The sequence below is a fragment of the Camelus ferus genome, chromosome 16 (genome assembly GCF_009834535.1).
Source record: "Camelus ferus isolate YT-003-E chromosome 16, BCGSAC_Cfer_1.0, whole genome shotgun sequence".
Classification (NCBI taxonomy): Eukaryota; Metazoa; Chordata; class Mammalia; order Artiodactyla; family Camelidae; genus Camelus; species Camelus ferus.
Window position 1 is genome coordinate 20954180 of NC_045711.1, and position 21012 is coordinate 20975191.

The window sequence follows — 21012 nt, forward strand, 5'->3', positions numbered from 1 at the left end:
CACGCCTCCACCCCTCATTGGTTTGTGTCCCGCCAAGCCCCGCCCCTACAGGCATCACCCTCACGCCCTCTCTCAGGCCCCGCGCCCACACGGCCCCGCCCAGGCCCGCCTCTCGTTGGTGAGCGCCCTGCCCCAGCCCCGCCTCCTTGTCGTCACTTCCGGGCAGAGTAGCCCGCGGAAGGCGGAAGTGTGTCTGTCAGGGCGGCCGCGAAGCCGGGCTGAGGTGTCCCTAGTTGGCACCCCGCGGCTCTTCCGGGTCTGGGCGCGGGGACACCAGGGTGGCCAGCGAGAACCAGCGGGTGACGAAGCCATGAGGCGGCCGCGGGGCCTGGCGGGGTCTGGAGGTTGACTGCTCCCGCCGCCTTCCGCGAGGCCGCCTCCTCCAGGCAGCCACCCGCCCCTCTCAGGGTCTCGCGCCCCAGCGTCCTCCCGGCGCCTTGGACCGAGGCTCCGTGGCCCCCAGACCCCCCGCTATGACCGCGGCCGCCGCCTCCAACTGGGGGCTGATCACGAACATAGTGAACAGCATAGTAGGGGTCAGTGTCCTCACCATGCCCTTCTGCTTCAAACAGGTGAGTCTAGCGGGCAGTGGTCGCCGCCCTCGCCGCCCCCGCCGCCCCGGGCTCGTCCCCTCACGGGAACCAGGGCTGGGGGAGGCGGTCCCGGAGCCCGCCCGCCTCGGGCCTGCAAGAGAAACCGAGAGTTCCCTCAGTGAAAAGCTTCCTCACGACTAGTAACTTCAGACCAAAGTGCAAAGTGATCTTCCAGAAGTGGAAAGTGACCACAGGATTCAGTGTTATCTTTCTTTATTATTATTTTTTAAAAACTCTGACCCTACTGCACTTGTATGTAAGAAGCACACACGTCGAGCCCCCCAGGCCTTGGAACTAGACTGGAGGTTGGTTACAAGGTGATAACTAAATCTGCCAGGTTGTACACTGAAGGTCTGTGCATTTCACCGTTTGCATATGTTACCTTAATTGAAAAAATCTGAAATTCCAATGTTAAATACCGTGGGAAAGAAAGTCACCATTTCTGAGGTGTGGATTCATTTGGCTTCTGTTTAATCCACAAATATACAGGCATTCGGTACTTTAGAAAAGGGAGGTTGATGGAATTATCAAATTGGGTAACTTCTTTCCTAAAAATGAACTTCTCAGCTTCCCGTGTGCCACGGTGGAGGTGCTGCTCCCCCGGGCAGGAGCTGTCCACTAGATAGAGCTGGCTTGCTTGAGGGTGGGAGAAGAGGAGGGGGACACAGGGAAGGGCAGGTGGTTATCAAGGCCTCAAAGGCCAGCCTTATGTGATGAAACCAAATAGGTGGAAAAAGGGAAATTAGATGGACATTTTGGAACTGAAACTGGCACAAGTCGTTTAATTTCAGATTAATACTTTGCATTTTTCATGTTTAGCATCTTTGGAATAAAAATAGCAAAAAAAAGAAAAAGAAAAAATGTGTTTAGGGTTCCCATGTGAGTGGTTGATCTGACTTGGTTGGCAAACACGTTGTCGGGAGGACAGAGACTGCAGGCAGATGTGGAAGGCCACGCTGGCGGCTTCCGGAACCCCTGGGGCAACATCTGTGTCTAGACGTGTGAATCCCAGCGTGGGCCGGCCACCTAAGGTGTTTCTGGGCCGACTACGTGTCCCAGTGTGCACTGCGACTTGCCTAGTACAGCACTGCATTCTGGGAGGTGTAGTTTACTGGTCCTGTGTCTGCAGATCAGGCTGCCATCCTCGAGGCCTGTCTGCCAAGTGCCACCATGGTTCAGATTTGAGAAATGATTCAGATTTGTATGTCTGCCGGGTGCTGGGTACGACGCCCCCGCCAGAGCATTCAAACTCGGCCCTGGCTGACTTGCCCAGAGAAGAGCTCAGAGGGAGGGGCCTTGCAAGCCAAGACCTGGATGTGGTCTGCCCTGCCTCTAGGGCCTGGCCGAGTTCCCACACGCTCTCACTCGGACTCGGCTCCTTCTCCATGGGAAGCCCCGTGGCCGGAATTCAGTGTGAGGTCAACGGGCAATTCGGGGATGTCTGGCAGCCATGCCATTTTAAAAAAGTTTTGGTTTGGGGGTTTTTGTTTTGTTTATTTGGTTGATTGATTTTAATAATTTGGGTACTTTTCCAAGAGAATTAACATTTTATTGAAGTGTAATGCATACAGAAAAGTGAACACATTTTAGGTGTCCTCTTGATGAATTTTCATAAAGTTAACAGCGTATGTAGCCAGCTCCCAGATTAAGGAGCACAGCATTGCCAGAGCCCCCCAGCCCCTCCCCACCGCCAAAGGTTCCCCTCCCACCTCCAGCACTGGAGGTCAGTGTGGCTGGGTTTAACTTTATGCGAATGGCTCGTGCAACAGGTTCGTTGCAACGACTGTCTAGAGTCCGTGCATTTATTTGCCCTCTAACCTTTGCCAGGCATGTGTGGCGTTTCCTGTTTTGAGTGCTTAGGGACCGGGGCACAGGCTCTGACCCTGTGTATACGTGCCCCGGCGGGCTGACCTCGGGCTGGGTAGCAAGATCGTGGGATATGTGTACATTCTGCTCTGGTAGAAGCTAGTAGGACAGTTGGTTGTTTCTTCAGTTTTTGGATTCCAGATAAACCTGCTGTAAACATTGGCATACAGGTCTGTTCATGAACACATGTTTTCATTTCTTTTGGGTAAATACCTAGGAGTGCAATTGCTGGTCAGATGGTGAGTGTCTGTTTAACTTATAAGAAAGGCATAAATGTCAATTTTAATGTCTTTCTTCCAGAATGTGTTTATCACTCGTGGCTGTTGCTCCAAGTGGCTAGAAGGTGGCTCACTGTAGGGTGTCTGCAGGGACCTGGGGAGACTGGGAAGGGCCAGGAAGGAAACGGTGTCCCTGGTGCTGTTTCGGGATCACGCATGGGCTTCATACCCGTGGACAGAGTGCGTGGCCGCCACATCCAGGGCATTGTCCGTTCAGTGCTAGGAACTGTCACCCGTAGGCAGGGGAATAGGATGGGGCTGGGGCTTCGTGTGTGCGAGAACAGGGCCCAGGAGGAGGGCTTTGGGGCACCACATACGTGCTGTTCAGTGTGTAAAGTAAGGACACCGGGTAGTTTTGATTTTGTTAACGTCTCTGTTTTTCCCCACCCTCCAGTGTGGCATCGTCCTGGGGGCCCTGCTCTTGGTCTTCTGCTCTTGGATGACTCACCAATCCTGCATGTTCCTGGTGAAATCCGCCAGCCTGAGCAAACGGAGGACCTACGCTGGCCTGGGTGAGGGCGCCACCTCTCCACGGGGTGGACCTTTCTCAGTACATTAAGAAGTGTAGCGACCTGGATCGGGCCTGGGCCTCATTGCTTTATTTTTCTTCCACTTTGTTCTTAGAGAGTCCATTGAGCAGCAATTTCTTTCTTATTTTAAAATGTAACGCCCTTTGAAAGCCCTGCTAACGTGAACACAAGCCTCAAGGCCGAGGTGGTGCTCTTTCTCCTGCCCACCTTTAAGCTCACACACACGCACAGAGCCCCTCCCAGCTCAGCTCACACACACGCACAGAGGCCCCTCCCAGCTCAGCTCACACACACGCACAGAGGCCCCTCCCAGCTCAGCTCACACACACGCACAGAGCCCCTCCCAGCTCAGCTCACACACACGCACAGAGGCCCCTCCCAGCTCAGCTCACACACACACGCACAGAGCCCCTCCCAGCTCAGCTCACACACACGCACAGAGCCCCTCCCAGCTCAGCTCACAGACACGCACAGAGCCCCTCCCAGCTCAGCTCACACACACGCACAGAGCCCCTCCCAGCTCAGCTCACACACACGCACAGAGCCCCCTCCCAGCTCAGCTCACACACACGCACAGAGCCCCTCCCAGCTCAGCTCACACACACGCACAGAGCCCCTCCCAGCTCAGCTCACACACACGCACAGAGCCCCTCCCAGCTCAGCTCACACACACGCACAGAGCCCCTCCCAGCTCAGCTCACACACACACGCACAGAGCCCCTCCCAGCTCAGCTCACACACACACACAGAGGCCCCCTCCCAGCTCTGCTGCCGCAGCGGCTCGGCGCACGTCTCCTCTGCTGACTTGGGTGCTGTCTGTTTCCTGAGCCCCTAGACGCTTCCCTGTGAGCGGCCCAACGGGGTCTCTCTGCCCATCCCGACTGTAAGTCCCGTGGCAGACTGTCCGGGGGCTCGGGCTTGCGGCTGGGAGCACGTCCCCGCCCCCCAGCAGCATGTGTCCTGTTTCCTGATGCTGTTGGCTGCGGTTTTGTTCCCTCTGGTTCTTTCTTTCTTCCTCTGATTTCCACCGAGGCAGGCATCGCCCTTCCTGCTTCCTTTCAGTTTGGAGTATTTCCTGGGCAGCTGGGCTCTGAGGGCTGGTGCGTGAGGCCTGCGTTCTCTCTGCTGCCTCAGGACTCTGGGCTCCGCATGCCATCCCGGGGATACGTGGTGTGGGTGTTGAAATGCAGCACACGTGTCATCTGTAGCCGGCCCTGTGCGCGTCTGGGGAAAACTCCTGTCCTCAGGATGAGAGCCCCGGACGTCCCAGTTCATGTGTGGCCGGGACACCGGGTCTGCTCGCGGAGGGCCCGGCCCGACCCTGCGCTCACAGCTCTCACAGCGGGAGGAGGCGGCAAGAGGAAGTGGTGTGCAGCGTTCCGGGGGCCGAAGTACGGACACCTGCAGGTCCCATGCATGGGCTTCTGGCAGCGTGACCTCTGGTTTCCTACCAGTCTGCCTGTGCTGCATTGGCAGCGAGATGCTCGCGTTTGTTCTGACCTCAGAACTGAAGGGGTGCTTCCTTCTCTTTCCATTCCTATGAGGCCAGAGCTGTCAGGCTTTTTTATTGTTGGAGTCACTGAGGGAGGTGAAATTTATCAGCCAAACTTGCCACCCTCTCCACCCCTACCCACGAGACCAAATTCTGCTTGGGGTGTAATGTGCTCCGGGGCGGGCCCCTTCCTCCATCTGCAGGGCCGTGGCCTTTGGGGTGACCCTTTCTCCCCACTGAGGGCCTCTGTGCAGTGGGGTTCCTGTAGAAGATATCCCATGAAGTGCTTGGCTGTGCCCTGAAAGAGGACGGGTGACCCTAGACTGGGGAGGCCATGGTTTTTGACAGCTGTCTGTCTGATTATTCTTAGAAAGTTCCTAGAAGGCAGATTGGTTTGGCTAGATGTGAAAGACTGAGGGAAATTGCCCCATGGACGCCTTTCTGCGCGGCTGTCTGGGGCTCCTATCTCTGACTGCTCGTGGTGACTGCAGCGTGGTTCTAATTGCTAGAAGCAAAAAAGATCTGAGACCACCAGTGGTCTCTGGTTATGTCTTTGGTACCAAACAAGGGGGCTCAGTTGTGAGCTCCCACAGTCCCCTCGCCCAGCCTCCACCATCTGCTGCCCTTTGTCCTGGCTCGGTCTTGGCACGTTTCAGAAGTGGAGAGGCCCCACTGCTTGGAAAGGAGCCAAGATAGAAAGAGATAAGACTCTCTCAGACCCCGTGGGTCAGCAATCCTCCCGTACCTCTTGGGCCGTCTCCTGCTTGTGGGCCTCTCTCCCACCCTCTGCCTTCTCCTGGCCAGAGACATCCCCAAGAGCTTGTGAAGCTGCCAGAGAGGGTGGGCTCGGAGGAGAGTGCCCACTGTATCCCGGTGCTGCAGGGCCGGGACAGGCAGCCTCTGTCAGCAGACCCCCAGCACGTGTTGTCTGCTGGATCCGTGGGCATCAGGCAGCTGGGGATTGAAGAGATGGACAGACGGCCTCTGTCTAGACCAGGGGACAGTGCAGGGGATGGTGTGGAAATTCCTGGAACGGCAGGCGTAGCTTGAATAAATAGCCTGTATAAACCACCTGCACTCCGAGGAATGGGTCGGTGGTTTCCCCCACGTGTCTGCCACCGAGCCTCGAGTTTGCGTTTGCGACAGTGTCTCAGGTCTGTTCATCCCTGGAAGTGATCACAGCACTGCCCCTGCTGCTCTGGCCTGTGCATTGGCATGGCTGGAGAGTGAACCTTGCCAGTTTGGGGAGTTACAGCGCTGGTGGATCTTTTGTTGGTGTTTTTTGTTTTTCATGGGTTTTTTGGCTGCTTGTGGACTGGTTTGTGACTTCTATCCTCTTCTTACTTGCTGCTCTCTCACCCCGCAGGTCCTGCTTTTGCGTGAACTTTTCTAACCCCCCTTTTCAGGAGATATACAGCTGTGCTGGACAGTCAGCCGCCTCTGGAAGTCTTGGCCCCCGTGAGGCCACTCTGAGCTGGGCCTGCACTCAGGGAGTGTGGCCGGGCCTTGGGGCCACCTCGGACCCCTCAGTGTGCACTGGGGATGTTCTGGCATCGTGCCTGATCCTGTTGCCCACCCAGGTTTCTGAGGGTGGGGCCGCAGAGGCCTATCCAGCCAGTTTCCTCCCTGCCGTTGGCAGTTGTGTGACCTGCACCTGGCGAACCTTGCTGGGCAAATGAGGGTCATAAAACCACCCTTCCCAACACCCAGTATTCCCTGCATCTCCTGACCCTCGTCTGTCCAGCAGATGCCCATCATCCCCTGGTGGATGGCAGCAGGGTGTCGGGTGCCGTCCAGGCCCTGGCTCTGGGGACGGCTGGGTTGAGGTCACCACCCCCAACTTGAACAGCACTGTTGGGTGAGTGCTTTCCTGTCCCTGCCTGGCCGGCAGGGGGCGTCAGAGGGTGGGTGAAGGGTATGGGAGTGGGGCAGGGGTCCCACACTCTGAGCAAGGTGGGCTCAGAGCTGTGGGCCAGGCTGTGGCCCCAGGAGGAAGAGGTGACCCAGCCCCCCAGGGGAGACCAGAGAGCCCTCCCGACACCAGTCTCAGCTCCGCTGCTGGGAGGAGTGCTGGCCCTCGGTCCCTGTGAGGCCCAGCCCGTGAGCTGTAGCATGCTGGTCACAGATGGAGAAGGGCTGCCCAGCCCAGGAGCATGGGGACCTGAGTGTCCAGCCCACACAGGGTGTGCTTTCTCAGAAACCATCCCTGCAGACCCCTCCCAGCCTCGCGGGGCTGGTCCGGTGCTGTGGTTCCAACCTGGAGGGGCAGAGGGCAGCGCCGGACCCCGTCGCCCTCCCAGTGCCGTGCGGGCGTTTGTGTTTGAGATCAGGATTGGAGGTTGCTGAGGGGCCGACACCTGCAGTGGTGTGCGTATCGGGGGCCGGGTACGTGGGGCGGCCCGGCTGAGGAGCGGGGAGCGGTGGCTGCACAGGCAGCACCTCGGGGGCAGCCCCGGGAGGGTGTCACCGTGGGAACCGGGCGAGTGTTTCTGGGTGAAGGGGTGCCACTCCTGCCATGTGCGCTGACCTCCCAGCACACCTTCTGTTCCCTCTGTCCAGGATATTGGTAGGTTTTGGAACCTTCTCTGGCAGGGTGCTCTGAGCATTTGGAACATGCTGTGGAGCTCAGCTGCCTTTTGCAGAAGGAAAAGGGATGGGATGGCTGGGCGCAGCCGCCCTCACGCTCAGGCTCCAGGTCGCGGGTCTCAGATGACCCCAAGGTGCGAAGTGTCCGTGCGGTAGTCGGACAAGCCAGCGAGGCCGGAGTGACCCCCTCTGCTTCTCGAGGCCGGCGGCCCGGTCGCCGTGCGGCTTCCTGGCTTTTGGCCGTGCTGCGCCTCTTTCTCCGTCAGCTCAGAGTCACGGGTGGTTTCTGGCCTCATTCACGTCAGGTGGCCCTTGCCTCCTGCTCCCCCCCCGGGGAGGGGGCCGCGGGGCAGGAAGCGGGCCAGGCGCTCACGCGCACCCAGGAGACCGGAGCTCTCTGCCCTCGTCCTGCTGGGCCCTGGGCGTGGGACGCGGGCTTGCCGGACCCCGTCAGGTCCTGGGAGGGACCTGCTGGGTCGGCAGCTCTCAGTCCCTCGTCTGCTGGAGACGGTTCCGCCGGCAGGAGGCAAGGGCCGAGGGGTTCCGCTACAGGACGCGCCATCCGCCAGCAGGGCAAGAGGGCGGGCCCCAGCGCACTTGTCCCCTCCAGTCCCGAAGTACCACAGTTGAGATTTTCTTCTGAAATAAAAGCCCTGAGCCAGGTCCCTTTGGTGTGAATGTGAAAACTGGATGTGCCAGGGCTGGGCCTACGGCCCTCCGGGCCCCTCCCTGCCCGCCGCCCACCGCCCGCCTGCCCAGCTTCTGCCCCGGCCCAGCCTCCTTCCTGCCTCCTTCTAGGCTGCCCACCTGCCCAGCGGGACACTGCTTCTTCACTGGGATGACGTTTCTTTTCTTTTCCTCTCTTTCCTCCCTTTTTGTATGAAAAAACCAACCTGCCCATGTCTTTCCCTGGCTTTGTTCTTATTTTCTGTGATTCTTATTTATCAATGGTAGGTCTGAAAAAAGCGTGGGACCGAAATTTAGAAATATCCCCCTCACACTCGTGCAACTCCAGGCCCACGGGTTTTTGTCAAATCTCCCTCCACGACTTTTATCGGTAACGTCCTAATGGATGGGCTCCGTGCTGCTGGCTGAGCGATAACTCTCCTTTCTTCTGCGCCAGCGTTGCACGCCTACGGAAAAGCGGGGAAGATGCTGGTGGAGACCAGGTAGGTGGTGTGGCCTGGGCGGGTGTAGTCCTCTCTGTGCTTCGCCTGCAGCTGAACAGACTTGAGGGCTGTCACACAGTGAGGGGTACGTTTCAGATGCAGGCTCGTCCGTAACTTAAAATATTTTTCTCTGAAGTGTTACTTACTGAGTAGTTGAAAGTTCAACTTATTGTACCCTTAAAATGGTAAGTGTCAAGGCTGAAAGCCTTATTTAAGTCTCACTAAGAACAATATAAAAGTGGGGGCCCCCAGGGAAGGCGACCAGGCGGCCCTCGCCCCGCGGTGCTTCGTCTCAGTTCTGTTCTGGGGAGCGGTGCACCGCCCTGCCCCCAGCACCGCTGTGTAAAGGTGGCATTAAGCTGGGAATGTCCTGTTTTCTCCCTTTGGAGTACAGTTTTATGAGATGAAAAAATGGCTGGGAAATTGCACTTTGGGGCTTCTAAATTAGGGAATTGGAAACCGGAAAGAATAACCTGTTCTGAAGCAGTCGATTGTCCTTTTAATTTGTCTCACGTGGCAGTGCATGTTTGTAGCACCAGAAAGAACTTGTAGAACCTCCTGTGGAGAGGAAAACGTAACCCAGATAGAGTTCGGTGTTGCTCAGTGTTCCTTTCCGAGTAAAACTGCAAACCCTGCAGAACCCACCACCGTCCTGTAAACTGTTGGGTGTCAGCCCCGTGCCCTCCATCCAGCCCCTCCCTCGGGTTGTCACGTGTCAGCAGCTACCCAGCAGGGAGGGCCGCCTTTGGGGCTCCCCGGGACCCTGGGTGTCAGCTGAGGGGCCGACTAGGATGGTGATGAGCCAGGGCCTCTGTGAAAACGCGCTCCAACCATGCCTTCCTGCCGGCAGCATGATCGGGCTGATGCTGGGAACCTGCATTGCCTTCTACGTTGTGATTGGCGACTTGGGGTCCAACTTCTTTGCTCGGCTCTGTGGGTTGCAGGTAAGGACACGTGCAGGTGTCTGGTGCGTTGGAAGGCCCGTGGGACGCTGTCAGCCCACCTCTCAGCCTGTGTCCTGGGCCTGCTCTGGGCCTGCCTGCAGGTGACGGGCACCCTGCGCGTGCTCCTGCTCTTCGCTGTGTGCCTGTGCATCGTGCTCCCGCTCAGCCTGCAGAGGAACATGATGGCCTCCATCCAGTCCTTCAGTGCCATGGCCCTCATCTTCTACACTGTCTTCATGTTTGTGGTGAGTCTAGAGGGTGACAGGAGAGTGACCTTAGAAATGTCCCCAGGAGCCCAGAGCACAGACAGGGCATCTGGACTCAGGAGCAGGGAAGGCTCAGCCTGGGGAGTGAAAGTTCACGGAGGGACCTTGCACGCGGGGTCTGTGGCCAGGAGTGCAGGCTAGCCTTCATCACAGGGGGAGGGCAGTTTTCTCTTCCTTCCTTTGTTTCCCTTTCCTTTCTTTTCTCTCTTCCTTCCTCTCTTTTTAATTGGAGAATAGTTGAAAACAGTACAGAGACTCCTTAAAAAAACTAAAAATAGAGTTACCACATGATCCAGCAATCCCACTCCTGGGCATGTATCTGGAGAAAACGCGTTAGAAGGTACATGCACCCCAATGTTCGTAGTAGTTCTTTTCTTTTTAAAAAAATTTTTTTTGGTGGTGGGGAGTTAGTAAATTAGTTTAATTACTTTTAGAGGAGGTTCTGGGGGTTGAACCCACGACCTCCTTTGTGCTGAGCACACGTTCTCCCCTGAGCTCTGCCCTCCCCCTTAGCGGTTATTTTCCCGTGAGAGTTTATGACCAGTGGGACGGGGGATGCAGCAGGGCATGGGTACTCAGAGTGCCTCTTTCCTTCTGAGCTCTGGGAGGCCTCCTGGTGGGAGCTCCCGGACCTGAACCCCCAGGCCTGCCCCGGCCCTGGGAAGGTCAGACCTGATCTCTCCTGTGAGAGCTGAACCTGAGAGTCTGTGCAGCAGGCTTTCCTTAGGGGACTGAGCCCCGGTGGCGAGCCGGCGTCCCTCTGCCGTGACGGCCAGCCCGGTGACCGGCTCTCTCCGCTTAGACAGTCCTGTCCTTGGTGGGTTTGGAGGACCCATGTCTGCTCAGGACCAGCAGGGACCTGCCAGGCCAGGGGACTGTCCTATCACCCAAGGCACTGGGGGCAGGCACAGCGAGGGGGCCTTACTGCTGACCATCTGCGCTCAGGAGGCCCTGCCGTGTGTGCTCCTCGTGGCAGTGCTCGGGTGCACAGCAGAGGGCAGCGGCCCTGGGACCACACCAGACCCTGGGCCCCTCCAGCTGGCAGCCCCAGGCTTCGCCGCGAGGGAGCTTGGGGCCAGACCTGGAGCCCCCAGCCCGCCTCTTTCCCACCATGGCGCGGGCCCCACCTGTGCTTGCCGGCCAGTGCCGAGCTCTGCTGTCCTCTCCTCGCACAGATCGTGCTGTCCTCGCTCAAGCACGGCCTTTTCGGTGGGCAGTGGCTGCGGCAGGTCAGCTACATCCGCTGGGAGGGCATCTTCCGCTGCATCCCCATCTTTGGCATGTCCTTCGCCTGCCAGTCGTAAGTATTGCTGGCCCCAGGGCCTGAGGCAGGAGTGTTTATGGGAGGGGTACGGGGCCAGGAGGCGGGAAGCGCAGTTTTCTTTAACAGGACGGTGCAGGCCCTCGCAGCGTCCTGTGCGCCTCAGTGGGGCTGAGGGAGGGAGTTGGATGTTTATTCAGAGAGAAATTGACTTTATTCCCGGGCTGTGTTGCGGGCGCTGTTGGTGAGAGCACTGGTTTGCCAAGTCCCCCGCGAGAAGAGCTGGCTGCGGGGAGCGCGGAGCAGCCCGTGCCGTTGACTCACAGCCCCAGCATCCTGCCAGGCTGGAGCTGTTCGTGTGAGAATACTTCAGAGGAAATTGCACAAACATTGACTTCAGACCGCCGGGGACGCGCGTGTGCACGTGCACGGCGGGCGTGCTCTCTCTGGCACGCACCACGCTGTAAGTGCAGATCAGGCTGTTGCTGTAATTCCGGCAGCACTACCTTCTCTGCCGAATGGCAGGCGCCTGGGATTCATGCCCAGTCGGACAGTAACCCGCTCGGCAGAGAGGCACCGGTCCCGCAGGGCCGGCGGAGCCGCCCCGCAGCTCCCCGGGGCGTGAACTGTGCTGGGTGTAAACTCACGTGGCAGAGAGCACTTGCTGAGACGGCTGTGTTCACACCCGCACGCGGCGTCCGGATCCTTCCCCACACATCGTCTCCCTTGGCAGCTCAGTCCCGCCTGCGCACACCCCGCACTCGCTGTTTGGCGTCCCCGTTACGAGTGGTGACAGAAGTTACATTCTTTTGCCATGTACCTCGTTACCGGTTGTCCTTTTTGTCTGTTGAGCTTGCTTTTTTAAAGGTAAACCCTGGTCGGGCTTTTTGGTGGTGGCTGCTCCGTGGCCAGGCCTATCTGCTGGGTTTGGGTCTCAGGTCGAGTTACCGGTTCCAGAGGGTCTGTGCACACACGGGGGGCGCGGGGCCTGCAGATGCGCCCGCGGCCCCAGGGAGCGGTGCTGAGCCGTCCAGAGCCCGCACTCCTGCCCCGCATCTCTGCATGGACTACGTGCAGGGCAGGGACCACAGGCCCCCGCCTGCCGGGCTGGTCTCTTCCTGGACAGGCCAGGCCTTTACTTTGTCATCACCCTGTCCCTTTCTGGTCTTTGCAGTAGATGAGCATGTAGTGGTGCAGAACCACCAGGCCTGGGCTGCGTGGTGGGTCGGGTGCTGGGGTGGACTGCTGTGGGGGTCTGGCTGCCTCCATCTGGGGTTCCTGGCGTGCAGGTAGGATTGGAGGAGGGTGGGCACCGCGGCGTTTCCACACTCCTCCAGCCTCTGTGCTAGGCACAGTTCCCTCCCCACAGTGTCAGCAGCTCCCAGGCAGAGTATTCCCTGTGTGCGGGGAGTGTTGGGTGGGGCCGAGGTGGGAAGCCCTTGTCCTAAGAGCAGGTGCGCAGGCTCTCTGGTGTGGATCTGCTCCGGCCTGAGGGGCTGGTCAGTGCCCAGACACTCGCGCCGTTTCCCCTGCAGGTCCTCTGCCAGCTCCCTGGGCTGTGTGGGGGTGTGTGCAGTCACCCCATGCCCTCCGCCGTCCGCGGGTGACCCTTGCCCATGGCGGATGGCTGAGGGGCAGTGTGCAGAAGCCCAGGGAGTGGCGCCAGCTTCTGCTGGCTGGGCCCCTACCCCCGCCCAGGCCGTGTCCTTCCTTGTTAGTAAGGTTAGCGGGGCTCCTTTGTTCTCCTTTCACTGTTTTACGGCAGTTTTGGGGTTTGGCTCTGCTGACTGTTGTGCTTTGCATTTATGTCCTGCCGCGCCCCCTCCCGGCCTCCTGCGTGGCAGGACCGCTGGCCTGGCTCCCTTGGGGCACCGTCACCCCTCCCTCCGGGCTGCACGGCTAACCCTCGTCTTCTCTGTGGCCCACCTGTCGCAGGTGCCTAGGCCCCTCCTGCCGTTAGCAGAGAGCCCGCTGGACGTGTCCCTCCCACGCCCGGCGGCACCTCTGGCCCCCTCGCTGAGGCGCTGAGATGGGCTGGTGACCCAGCTTGTTTGTTTGACTTTCCATTCTTTTGACAGAGATGCTCTGAACCGCTTCCTGCTTGCCCTGTAAACACGGGCTGCATCAGCCCGGCCCCAGGCTCCCTGAGCGGTCGCGCTCCCGCTGCCGCGGAACAGCCGGCCTCTCATTCTGCGGCACTTCCGAGCCTGAGCCGTTCACAGAGCGTGCGTTCGGGGAGGGCTGCGAGTGCCATCCTGTAGCAGGAGACTGTGGCCTCGGCTCTGGCGGTGGCCCTCCGGGTGGGAAGGCAGCTGTCAGAGACTTGGCTGGGGCCCTGGGGGAAGGTGTGTCTCTCTGGAGCCTCTCTGTGAAGTCGCTCCCTCTCACACAGCCAGGTCCTGCCCACCTACGACAGCCTGGACGAGCCATCGGTGAAGGCCATGAGCTCCGTCTTCGCCTCCTCTCTCAACGTGGTCACCACCTTCTACGTCGCGGTAGGGACCCTCCCTCCTGCTCCTCCAGGCCCCACTGCGGGCCTGCCCTTGCTCCCTCCCGCCCCGGGTGGTGGTGGTGGCGGTGGCGGTGGCAGCCCCCCGGGCAGCTCTGCTGGTCCACTCAGCTCCCGGCCCAGCCGCTCCCCGCACCCCCCTTGCTGGTGCTGGTGTCCGCCCCAGTCCCAGGAGGAGTGCCTCCTCTCCCTGCCTCCCCAAGACCTCCACTGATTCGCTGTAGAGAGGTGGTCCATTGTAGAAATCGGAGAGTATAGAAAAGCAGAGAACGAACATCATGGGCTCCAGCCCACGGGTGCAGACACAGTGCATGTAGGTTTTCCCGCTAGTCTTTTAATTCTCCGGTCCCTTGTGTTTTTCATGTAACAAGTAGAATTATAAATACACTGAGAGCCTGGCTCACTCCCCTGAACCCTGTGGCTCTGCCACCTTCGTCGGCTTCGCAAATGCCCTCCGCACTGAGCCTCAGCCCGTGGGGCCGTGGTTTGCCCCACAGTTCCCTAGCGTGGGTTTTGAGCCAGATTAAGATCAGCCCGTCTGCTGGTCTTGTGGGGCGTTTGGCGCCCTCTTTATACCCGGGCAGCTCCTCCTCCTGCTGCCCTGTTGTCCCTGTGAGAAGCCACCTTGGACCCTCGCCTGTAGGCCGCCCGCCTCTCTCGTCCAGGAGGCGGTCTGCGAGCTGCCGGGCCTGCTCGTGACGAGGTCCCGCCACACGCCCTCTGCTGCTGTCCTCCCGCAGGTGGGGTTCTTTGGCTATGTGAGCTTCGCGGAGACCACAGCAGGCAACGTGCTCATGCACTTCCCATCCAACCTGGTGACGGAGATGATCCGCGTGGGCTTCATGATGTCGGTGGCCGTGGGCTTCCCCATGATGATCCTGCCCTGCAGGCAGGCCTTGAACACGCTGCTTTTCGAGCAGCAGGTAAGGTGCTCGGGCCCCTTGACGGTGTCCTGCTGGGAAGCGTTGCCGCCCGGGTCTCAGTTGCGTTCTCCTCCAGTGGCTTTTGCTAGATCCTCATTTTCCTGGGCACTGGCCGGCAGAGCTTTTCCTAGATAAACATCAAAAACTCAAATAGAGTGAAATCTCTTAACGGGGATCTTTTTTTGAACCCACTTTGGAGAAAAGAGCCTCTGATCAATCAGGTTGATTCCAACAGGAGATGTGGGGTCAGGCCCAGTGTCCAGGCAGGTTAGGCTGTGTCCCGAGACTTCCCCGCTCCTCCCCCTGTCAGGGGTGTCAGGGGCTGGCCTCAGTTCCACCCTGCATGAGAGGAGTGGCCAGGAGCTCAGAAGAGCTGGCTTGATCGACAGGAGCTGATGACGGCCAGCTGGGTGGGTGGATGGGCACTGGGGTTGGACCACTATTCTCTTTACATTTGTGTAATTGGAAGTTTTAGCAATTTGACAAAAGGTGTCTGAGCCTGCAGGGAGGCCGAGTTTCGCTTGCTGTCGTGTGTGTAGGCCCTGTGCCACGTCATCCTTTGTAAGCAGTTGTCAAACATACCATGGGAACTACAGTTCTCCTTGCTCCCTGACTGCCACCAGGTGGATGGAGGGGCCTGGGTGGGAACTCGTGCCCCTGGACAGGGCCCAGGTCATGGCTGTTCTTGTGTTCCCACCTACAGTCTCTGAGCCTGGTCCGTGGTCTCAGCCAGGGCCCCTGGTGGCCACACAAGTTCCATGTGAACTGTCTAGGCCTTGGGGGAGGGGGAGAGTCTGGGAGACGCATGGGGGGTGGCTGCCTGGGTCTTTGGGACAACTGGAACCAGGCTCAGTGTCCACGTGGCTGGCGTGTGGTTGAGGCAGCTTCCTGTGGTTTCTGCCACCAAGGACAGTGCCTCATGACGGAACCCCAGGCCCCCCCACCCCCCCAGTTAGCTGTCCAGGGACCTGGACACCGAGCACGGTCTGATTGGGCTCTGTCCGATCACGTGGCCACAGGTCTTCCATCTGATGCAAACTTGCATTTCATATCTGAACAGCATTTGTGTTTTTGTAGTAACATATTTTACTCATTTTTTGAATTAAAAAGTCAGCAGCGGCGTTAGAGGAAATGCTGTCAGGAGGCGGGTTTACGCTCAGAACCTCCATCTTCACTGGGGTGGCCGCTCTGCTGCCCGCAGGGCTGGTGCGCGTCTCTGCCCCCGACCCCCTGCGCGGCTCTCCTCCTGCCTCCGGCCCACCTGTTCCCATAGAATCCCTTGCTCTTGCCTCTGGTCAGCTGTCCCGGTTGTTGCTGGCCTTTGACCCTTGACCTTCAGGAGTAACTCATGACCTCCTCGTGCATGTAGATGTGGGTTCTTCCTCTCCTCGTGGAGTGTTTCTTGGGTAAATTTCTAGGCAGGCTCCTGAGTTAGAAAGTGTAGACCTAACGCCCTCCCTCACAGGTCCATCCTAAGATAGCTGCCTGTCAGAAGACAATTCTGGACGTCGGGGGCCTCCACACCCTAGTTCTGGAAGGTTCTGAAGCTTTACTTGAGTGGCGCTTTCCTAGCACAGTAGCAGGAATCGTGGTCAGCCCCTCCTGTGTGCACCCCGCTGTTCTAGAAGCTTCACTCCTCTCGCCCCCTTTGGTCCTCACCGCAGCCTGACGGGATGCTCCCGGTCCCCGCGTATATGGACGCTGAGCCTGAGGCTGGAGGTGGAGTCTCTTAGGTTTGATCACGGCCGGTCGTGACCTCTCTCCTTGTCTTCTTCCTGGACGTGCCTGCTGGAGATGAGGGTGCGCGTGCGCGTGGGGGGCCGCTGCACCCTGAGACCCGCGCACATCCCCTGAGACAGATCTGCATTCTGTTTCCCGTGCAGTGCGGCGCTTTTACAGGTCTCCCTCATGGGTGGCGTGGCTCCAGGAGCGAGGTTCGCCGCTGCATCTCAGGGCAGAGTTGCGCTTGTCCCCGCAGTGGCCGTGACGAGCAGCCTGTGCCTCCCTGGTGTCTGCAGTTCCGCTCGCAGGTCCACCTTCAGGCGACCTGCCTGCGCCCAGAGCGGGCCTGCCGCCCCCGGGGTGGACCCGCCTGGGGAATTGCTAACAGGAGAGAGGAGAGGAAACCGGTCATTGCAAAAGTCTTTAGTTTTTATTTTTTTTCATGTAGCAAAAAGACGGGACCTTCGCCGCTGGAGGCTACATGCCGCCCCTGCGGTTTAAAGCCCTCACCCTTTCGGTCGTGTTCGGAACCATGTTCGGTGGAATCATGATCCCAAACGGTGAGTGGGGGCCGCACCCGCTGCCGGCCCTTCCTCCCCTGCTGCCCATCCTGCTGTCGCACATGGGGCCGCGGGTGTGTCAGATCTCACACCCTGTGCCCTTGCACCCCGCTCCCCACTGCCCGTCTGGAGGGGCGTGCCGACGGGCCTTCGTGGCGAGGTGGCTGCTGGCTGTGCTCGCTTCTGGCTCACCCCTGTCGCTCTCGTCCCCAGTGGAGACCATCTTGGGGCTCACAGGCGCCACGATGGGCAGCCTCATCTGCTTCATCTGCCCGGCACTGATCTCCAGGAAGGTCCACAAGAGCTCGCTGTCCTCCCAGGTGCGTGCTGCGCGGCCCCGCTCGGGGCGGGCCCGGGGCGGGGCGGGGAGGAGGCCGCGCTCCTGATTGCTTCTGTGAGCTCGCCGTGCTTCTTAGCACAGAAGCAGCGTGGGTCCGCATGTGGGGTTAAGCCGTGGGGAGCAGCCTTGGCAGCGAGGGCCGCCTGTGGGTGGGGAGGCTTTGCAGGCCTGGCATCCGAGTCACCCCAGCTTGCTAATTTGAGCATCAGATACTGAACAGATTTTCCCGAATGGCTGCATGTCTGTCTGGGGACCGGGCTATCCGTGTGTGCTGCACACTCCCCATCCCCATCCCTCCTGAGGTCACCCCTATGGTCTCGCTAAGGACTATCTCTGCAGGGCCACCTCTCCAGCCTTTCCCTGTTACGGACAAAACCTTGGTGCATGACTGCGCACGAGCATTTCCATGTATTTGAGGAAGAGTCTAGGACGCCTTCTGGGAACGGGATCCCCGAGGGCCTGTGTGCAGGTCAGCACTGCCGCTCCGTCTGCCTGAGGGTGGCGGCGCGTCTCGGCCTCCCTGGGGTGCAGCTGCGCCTCTCTCTCCGTCAGTAGTCCGTGCCCTCGGCTCACCTTTTAGGAGTTGCTGCGCTTTTTCTGTCTGGTGCATCTTGTAAGCGTTTTGGAAGTGCGGTGCGGACACGGCACAGCCCCGTTCTCACGGGCAGCCTGATGAACGGTTTGCTTAGAGAGCCCAGGCACGAAACCCTGTCCAGGGCGGAGACAGAACATTCTGGCACCCGACACTTCCCTGGGCTGCCCTCGTCTTTCCTCCGCCAATGTCCTGCTTGTCTGTCTTCTAACGTTGTAGAATAAGCTTGCCTGCCTTTCCAGTTGGTTCCAGCAGTGTCTCACAGGAAGTGTCGGTGCGTGTCTGGCTCCTTGCCCAGCCTGGTCACCCGAGTTCACGCACGTCACTGCGGGGCTGGGGGAGTCTGCCTGTCTCCCTGCTCCGGGCTGTTCTGCTCTGGAAGTTCACGGTCACCCAGAGCCGTGTCCCACACAGGCTGCTCCGCACGTTCCTTCGGGTGCGCGTGTGTGCACTGTTGTTTGTCACCTAGGTGTGGAATGGCTGGGTCCTGGGGTGCTGTCCAGTTCCTGTAGATTTTGCCAGACTTTTCCTGGCTTTCCAGAGTGGTCCTCAGGCACCATGTTGGAAATCCAGCTGCTTTTACATCTGCTGTCCGTTTTTCAGGGTCCAGCCCTCCCTACAGGTGTGTAGCGGGACTGCACTCGAGTTTTAATTTGCAGTCCCCAGGTGACTGTTGATGCTGAGCACCTTTCAGATGCTTCTGAGCCGTGTGGGGTCTTCTTTTGTGAATGCCTTTCAAGTCTTGCCCAGTTTTTACCCACTGGGTTGCCTGTCTCCTTATTTAAAAGACTAGCCGTACGACTTTTTTGGAAACTTGTATTACAAGTGTTCTCTCACTCTTGGCTGCCTTTTCACTTTCTTAATGACACCTTGTGATCAGCAGATGTCCTTCATCTTGGTGTAGTTCAGGTTTTGGAATTTTTTTCCTTTGCTGTGTGCTTTTTATGTGCTGTTTAAGAACTTTTTGCTTCTCTCGAGGTCTTGACGATAGCCTCCCATGTAACGTTGTAGTAGCTTTTCATTTTTCCTTTCACATTTAGAGCCACACTCCACCTGGAATGACTGGCGTGAGGCAGGGGTCTGGGTCCGTGTTCTGCATGGCTGTCGACATGGTGCCAATCAGCACCCTCCGCTGACGTTGCAGTGACACCATTGTCATCGATCTCCCATGTGTGTGGGACGGGGGCTCCCGTCCCTGGCCTGTGGGTCCCTCCCATCCCAGCGCTGCCCTGTGTCGATGGCTGAGGCTTTGCAATGAGCCTTGATGACACCAACTTCATTCTTTCTCAGGACGGTCTTTCCTGTCGTTGGCCCTTCGCATTTATTTCCAACTCAGCTTTAGAAGAGGCTCGTCACCTTCCTCCAAAACAGGCTGTTGGCTGTTGATTGGGGATGCATCAAACTGTAGGTGGAAAACTTGGCGTCATCATTCAACTCACAACTTTTCCTAATTTCCATCCTTATTTCTTCTTTCACCAATGGCTTCTTTAGATTTCCAGACCTGTGGGCGTTTATGGATTCCGGGCATGGTGCGCGTGCACAAGCCGAGGCGCCTCGGTCCTTGGACGGCGGCGGGGCTGGCGCTGCGGCGCAGCAGGCGGCCCGTCCTGCCAGTGTCCGGCTGCGGTGGGGCGCAGCGTGCTGCGTGCGGCGGGGTCGCGTTTACCACCGATGGCTGGTTTTAGATTTTACACATTCTTGCTGAGTTTTTAATCTTGCGTGTCAGGTATGAGAAAGGTGTGACAGTTCTTGCTGTAATTACAGGTTTGTTTATTTTCCCTTTAGTTCTCTCAACATTTTGTTTTGAAGCTGTGTTATTAGGAGCATAGTTTTAAGATGGTTATGTCTTATTAAAATGGCCCTTTTTCTTGTGAAATGTCCCTTTTCATCTTTGGAAACGCTTCTCTCCTTACAGTCAGCCTGGTCTGAGGTAATGCAGCCAGCCCAGCTTTGTTTGGGGTTTATGTTTGCACAGTGCAGTTTTGTTACCCTTTCTCTCTTGATCTCTCTGTGCCTTTATATTTAAGGTACATCTCGGGTAAGAGCATATAGTTGAGTTTTGTTTTGATTCAGTCTGTTAATAGAAGTATTTCAGACTATTTACAGTTAATAAAATGACTGACTTAGGGGGATTAAAGCTTCTGTCTTACTCTTTGGTTTTTATTTGTCCCGTCTGTCCTTTTTTTCTGTTTCTTTCTTGCTGCCTTTTGGGTAAATCAAGCATTTTAAGTCTGTGTTCTTTATTCTTTCTGTTAGTTGGTGGTGTACATTCTATTCTGCTAGAGGTTATACAAGGCAGTTTAATGTGAATCCTTGGTTTATTAGAGTTGACCATAAATTAGTTCTTTTTTTTTTTTAACTACTTTCTGGGCAAGGCAAGTATCCAGTGATGTTTTAACTCTTGTTTATTTATATTTTAAACACCACGTTCTTACTTTTCGAATAGTCAACATTTGTTTATATTGATCCTTTGCACCCTCTTGGTTTTCTGTGACCTGGTCCCATCTCCTGGTGTGCTTGGTAGTTTGTGGAGGTGTGTGTGAGAAATCACAGAGGCTCTGGGTGATGCTGTCCTCTGTCCAGTGGGCAGAGGATGGGCAGGAGACCTGTGTCCACTTGAGGCAAATCTGTTTCAGGTTTGCCCTCACTCCTTCCCAAGTCTCAGCCAGACGAGGTCGCCCACGGATTTCCGTACTCCACTTAGCTTTCATCCTTGTGACATCTGCTCTCTGTGCAAGTCTGCGCAACTGGTCGCTGGCATGTGCCTCGGGGGAGGGCTGCACACACAACGTGGGTGCCTCCCTGAGGTTTCCTCTTCTCCAGATTGTGGCCCCTCGTCCCTGAGGCCTGCAGCCCGTCCCGTGCATCTGTGCAGGCTGCAGGCTGCTGCTCCGCACCCTGTGGGAGAAGCCTGGGCTGGCAGCCAGCGGTGCCGCCTCTGTTCTCACAGGCCTCACCTCTCAAGTCTCGGCCGCTAAGCTTGTTCCCCAGTGTCTTCAGCCAGGGGTCAGTGAGTCAGGAGCTGCTCACGATATGCAGTTAGCCCATTGCCTGCCAGGTTGCAAGTGTATTTCCCGCTTTGTCAAGTCTCAGTGGGGAGGAAGAACGTCGTTGTTAGAACGGCCTTCCCACCCGGGTGCTGTTTTAGGGGATTCTTCCCTCAGTTCTTCTAGTACCTCTGTGGCTTTGTTTTTCCACTGAAATCTCTGACCCATCTGAATTCTGCTTTGGTGTGAGAAACAAAGTAGGTACCCTAAGTTAGTTTCTAGATGGCTCCCTGGTTGTCAGAACACTGCTAGCCCACCGCCGACGTGAACCGTTACTGCTCCCGTGTGTGAAATTCTTGTACGTGTTTGGGCTCGCCTCGGGCTTGCGTTTTAG

The 21012-nt window shown here is 57.8% G+C and overlaps 1 protein-coding gene across 3 annotated transcripts in view; it reads left to right on the top strand.

Moving 5' to 3' along the window:
- The first annotated feature begins 159 nt into the window (after positions 1-159).
- SLC38A10 (solute carrier family 38 member 10) overlaps positions 160-21012 on the top strand; it is a 34679-nt gene continuing 13826 nt past the window's right edge. The window contains exons 1-10 of one of the 3 annotated variants that reach the window (XM_032456576.1): positions 160-572; positions 3132-3249; positions 8469-8514; positions 9365-9458; positions 9560-9703; positions 10900-11024; positions 13378-13480; positions 14235-14417; positions 16588-16699; positions 16913-17019. In XM_032456576.1, the coding sequence (XP_032312467.1) occupies positions 474-572; positions 3132-3249; positions 8469-8514; positions 9365-9458; positions 9560-9703; positions 10900-11024; positions 13378-13480; positions 14235-14417; positions 16588-16699; positions 16913-17019 (1131 nt within the window). In that variant the 5' untranslated portion in view covers positions 160-473. Of the gene's footprint in view, positions 573-3131; positions 3250-3996; positions 4151-8468; positions 8515-9364; positions 9459-9559; positions 9704-10899; positions 11025-13377; positions 13481-14234; positions 14418-16587; positions 16700-16912; positions 17020-21012 lie in introns of those variants that run through there. The other 2 variants (XM_032456577.1, XM_032456579.1) reach the window with 2 other exon arrangements.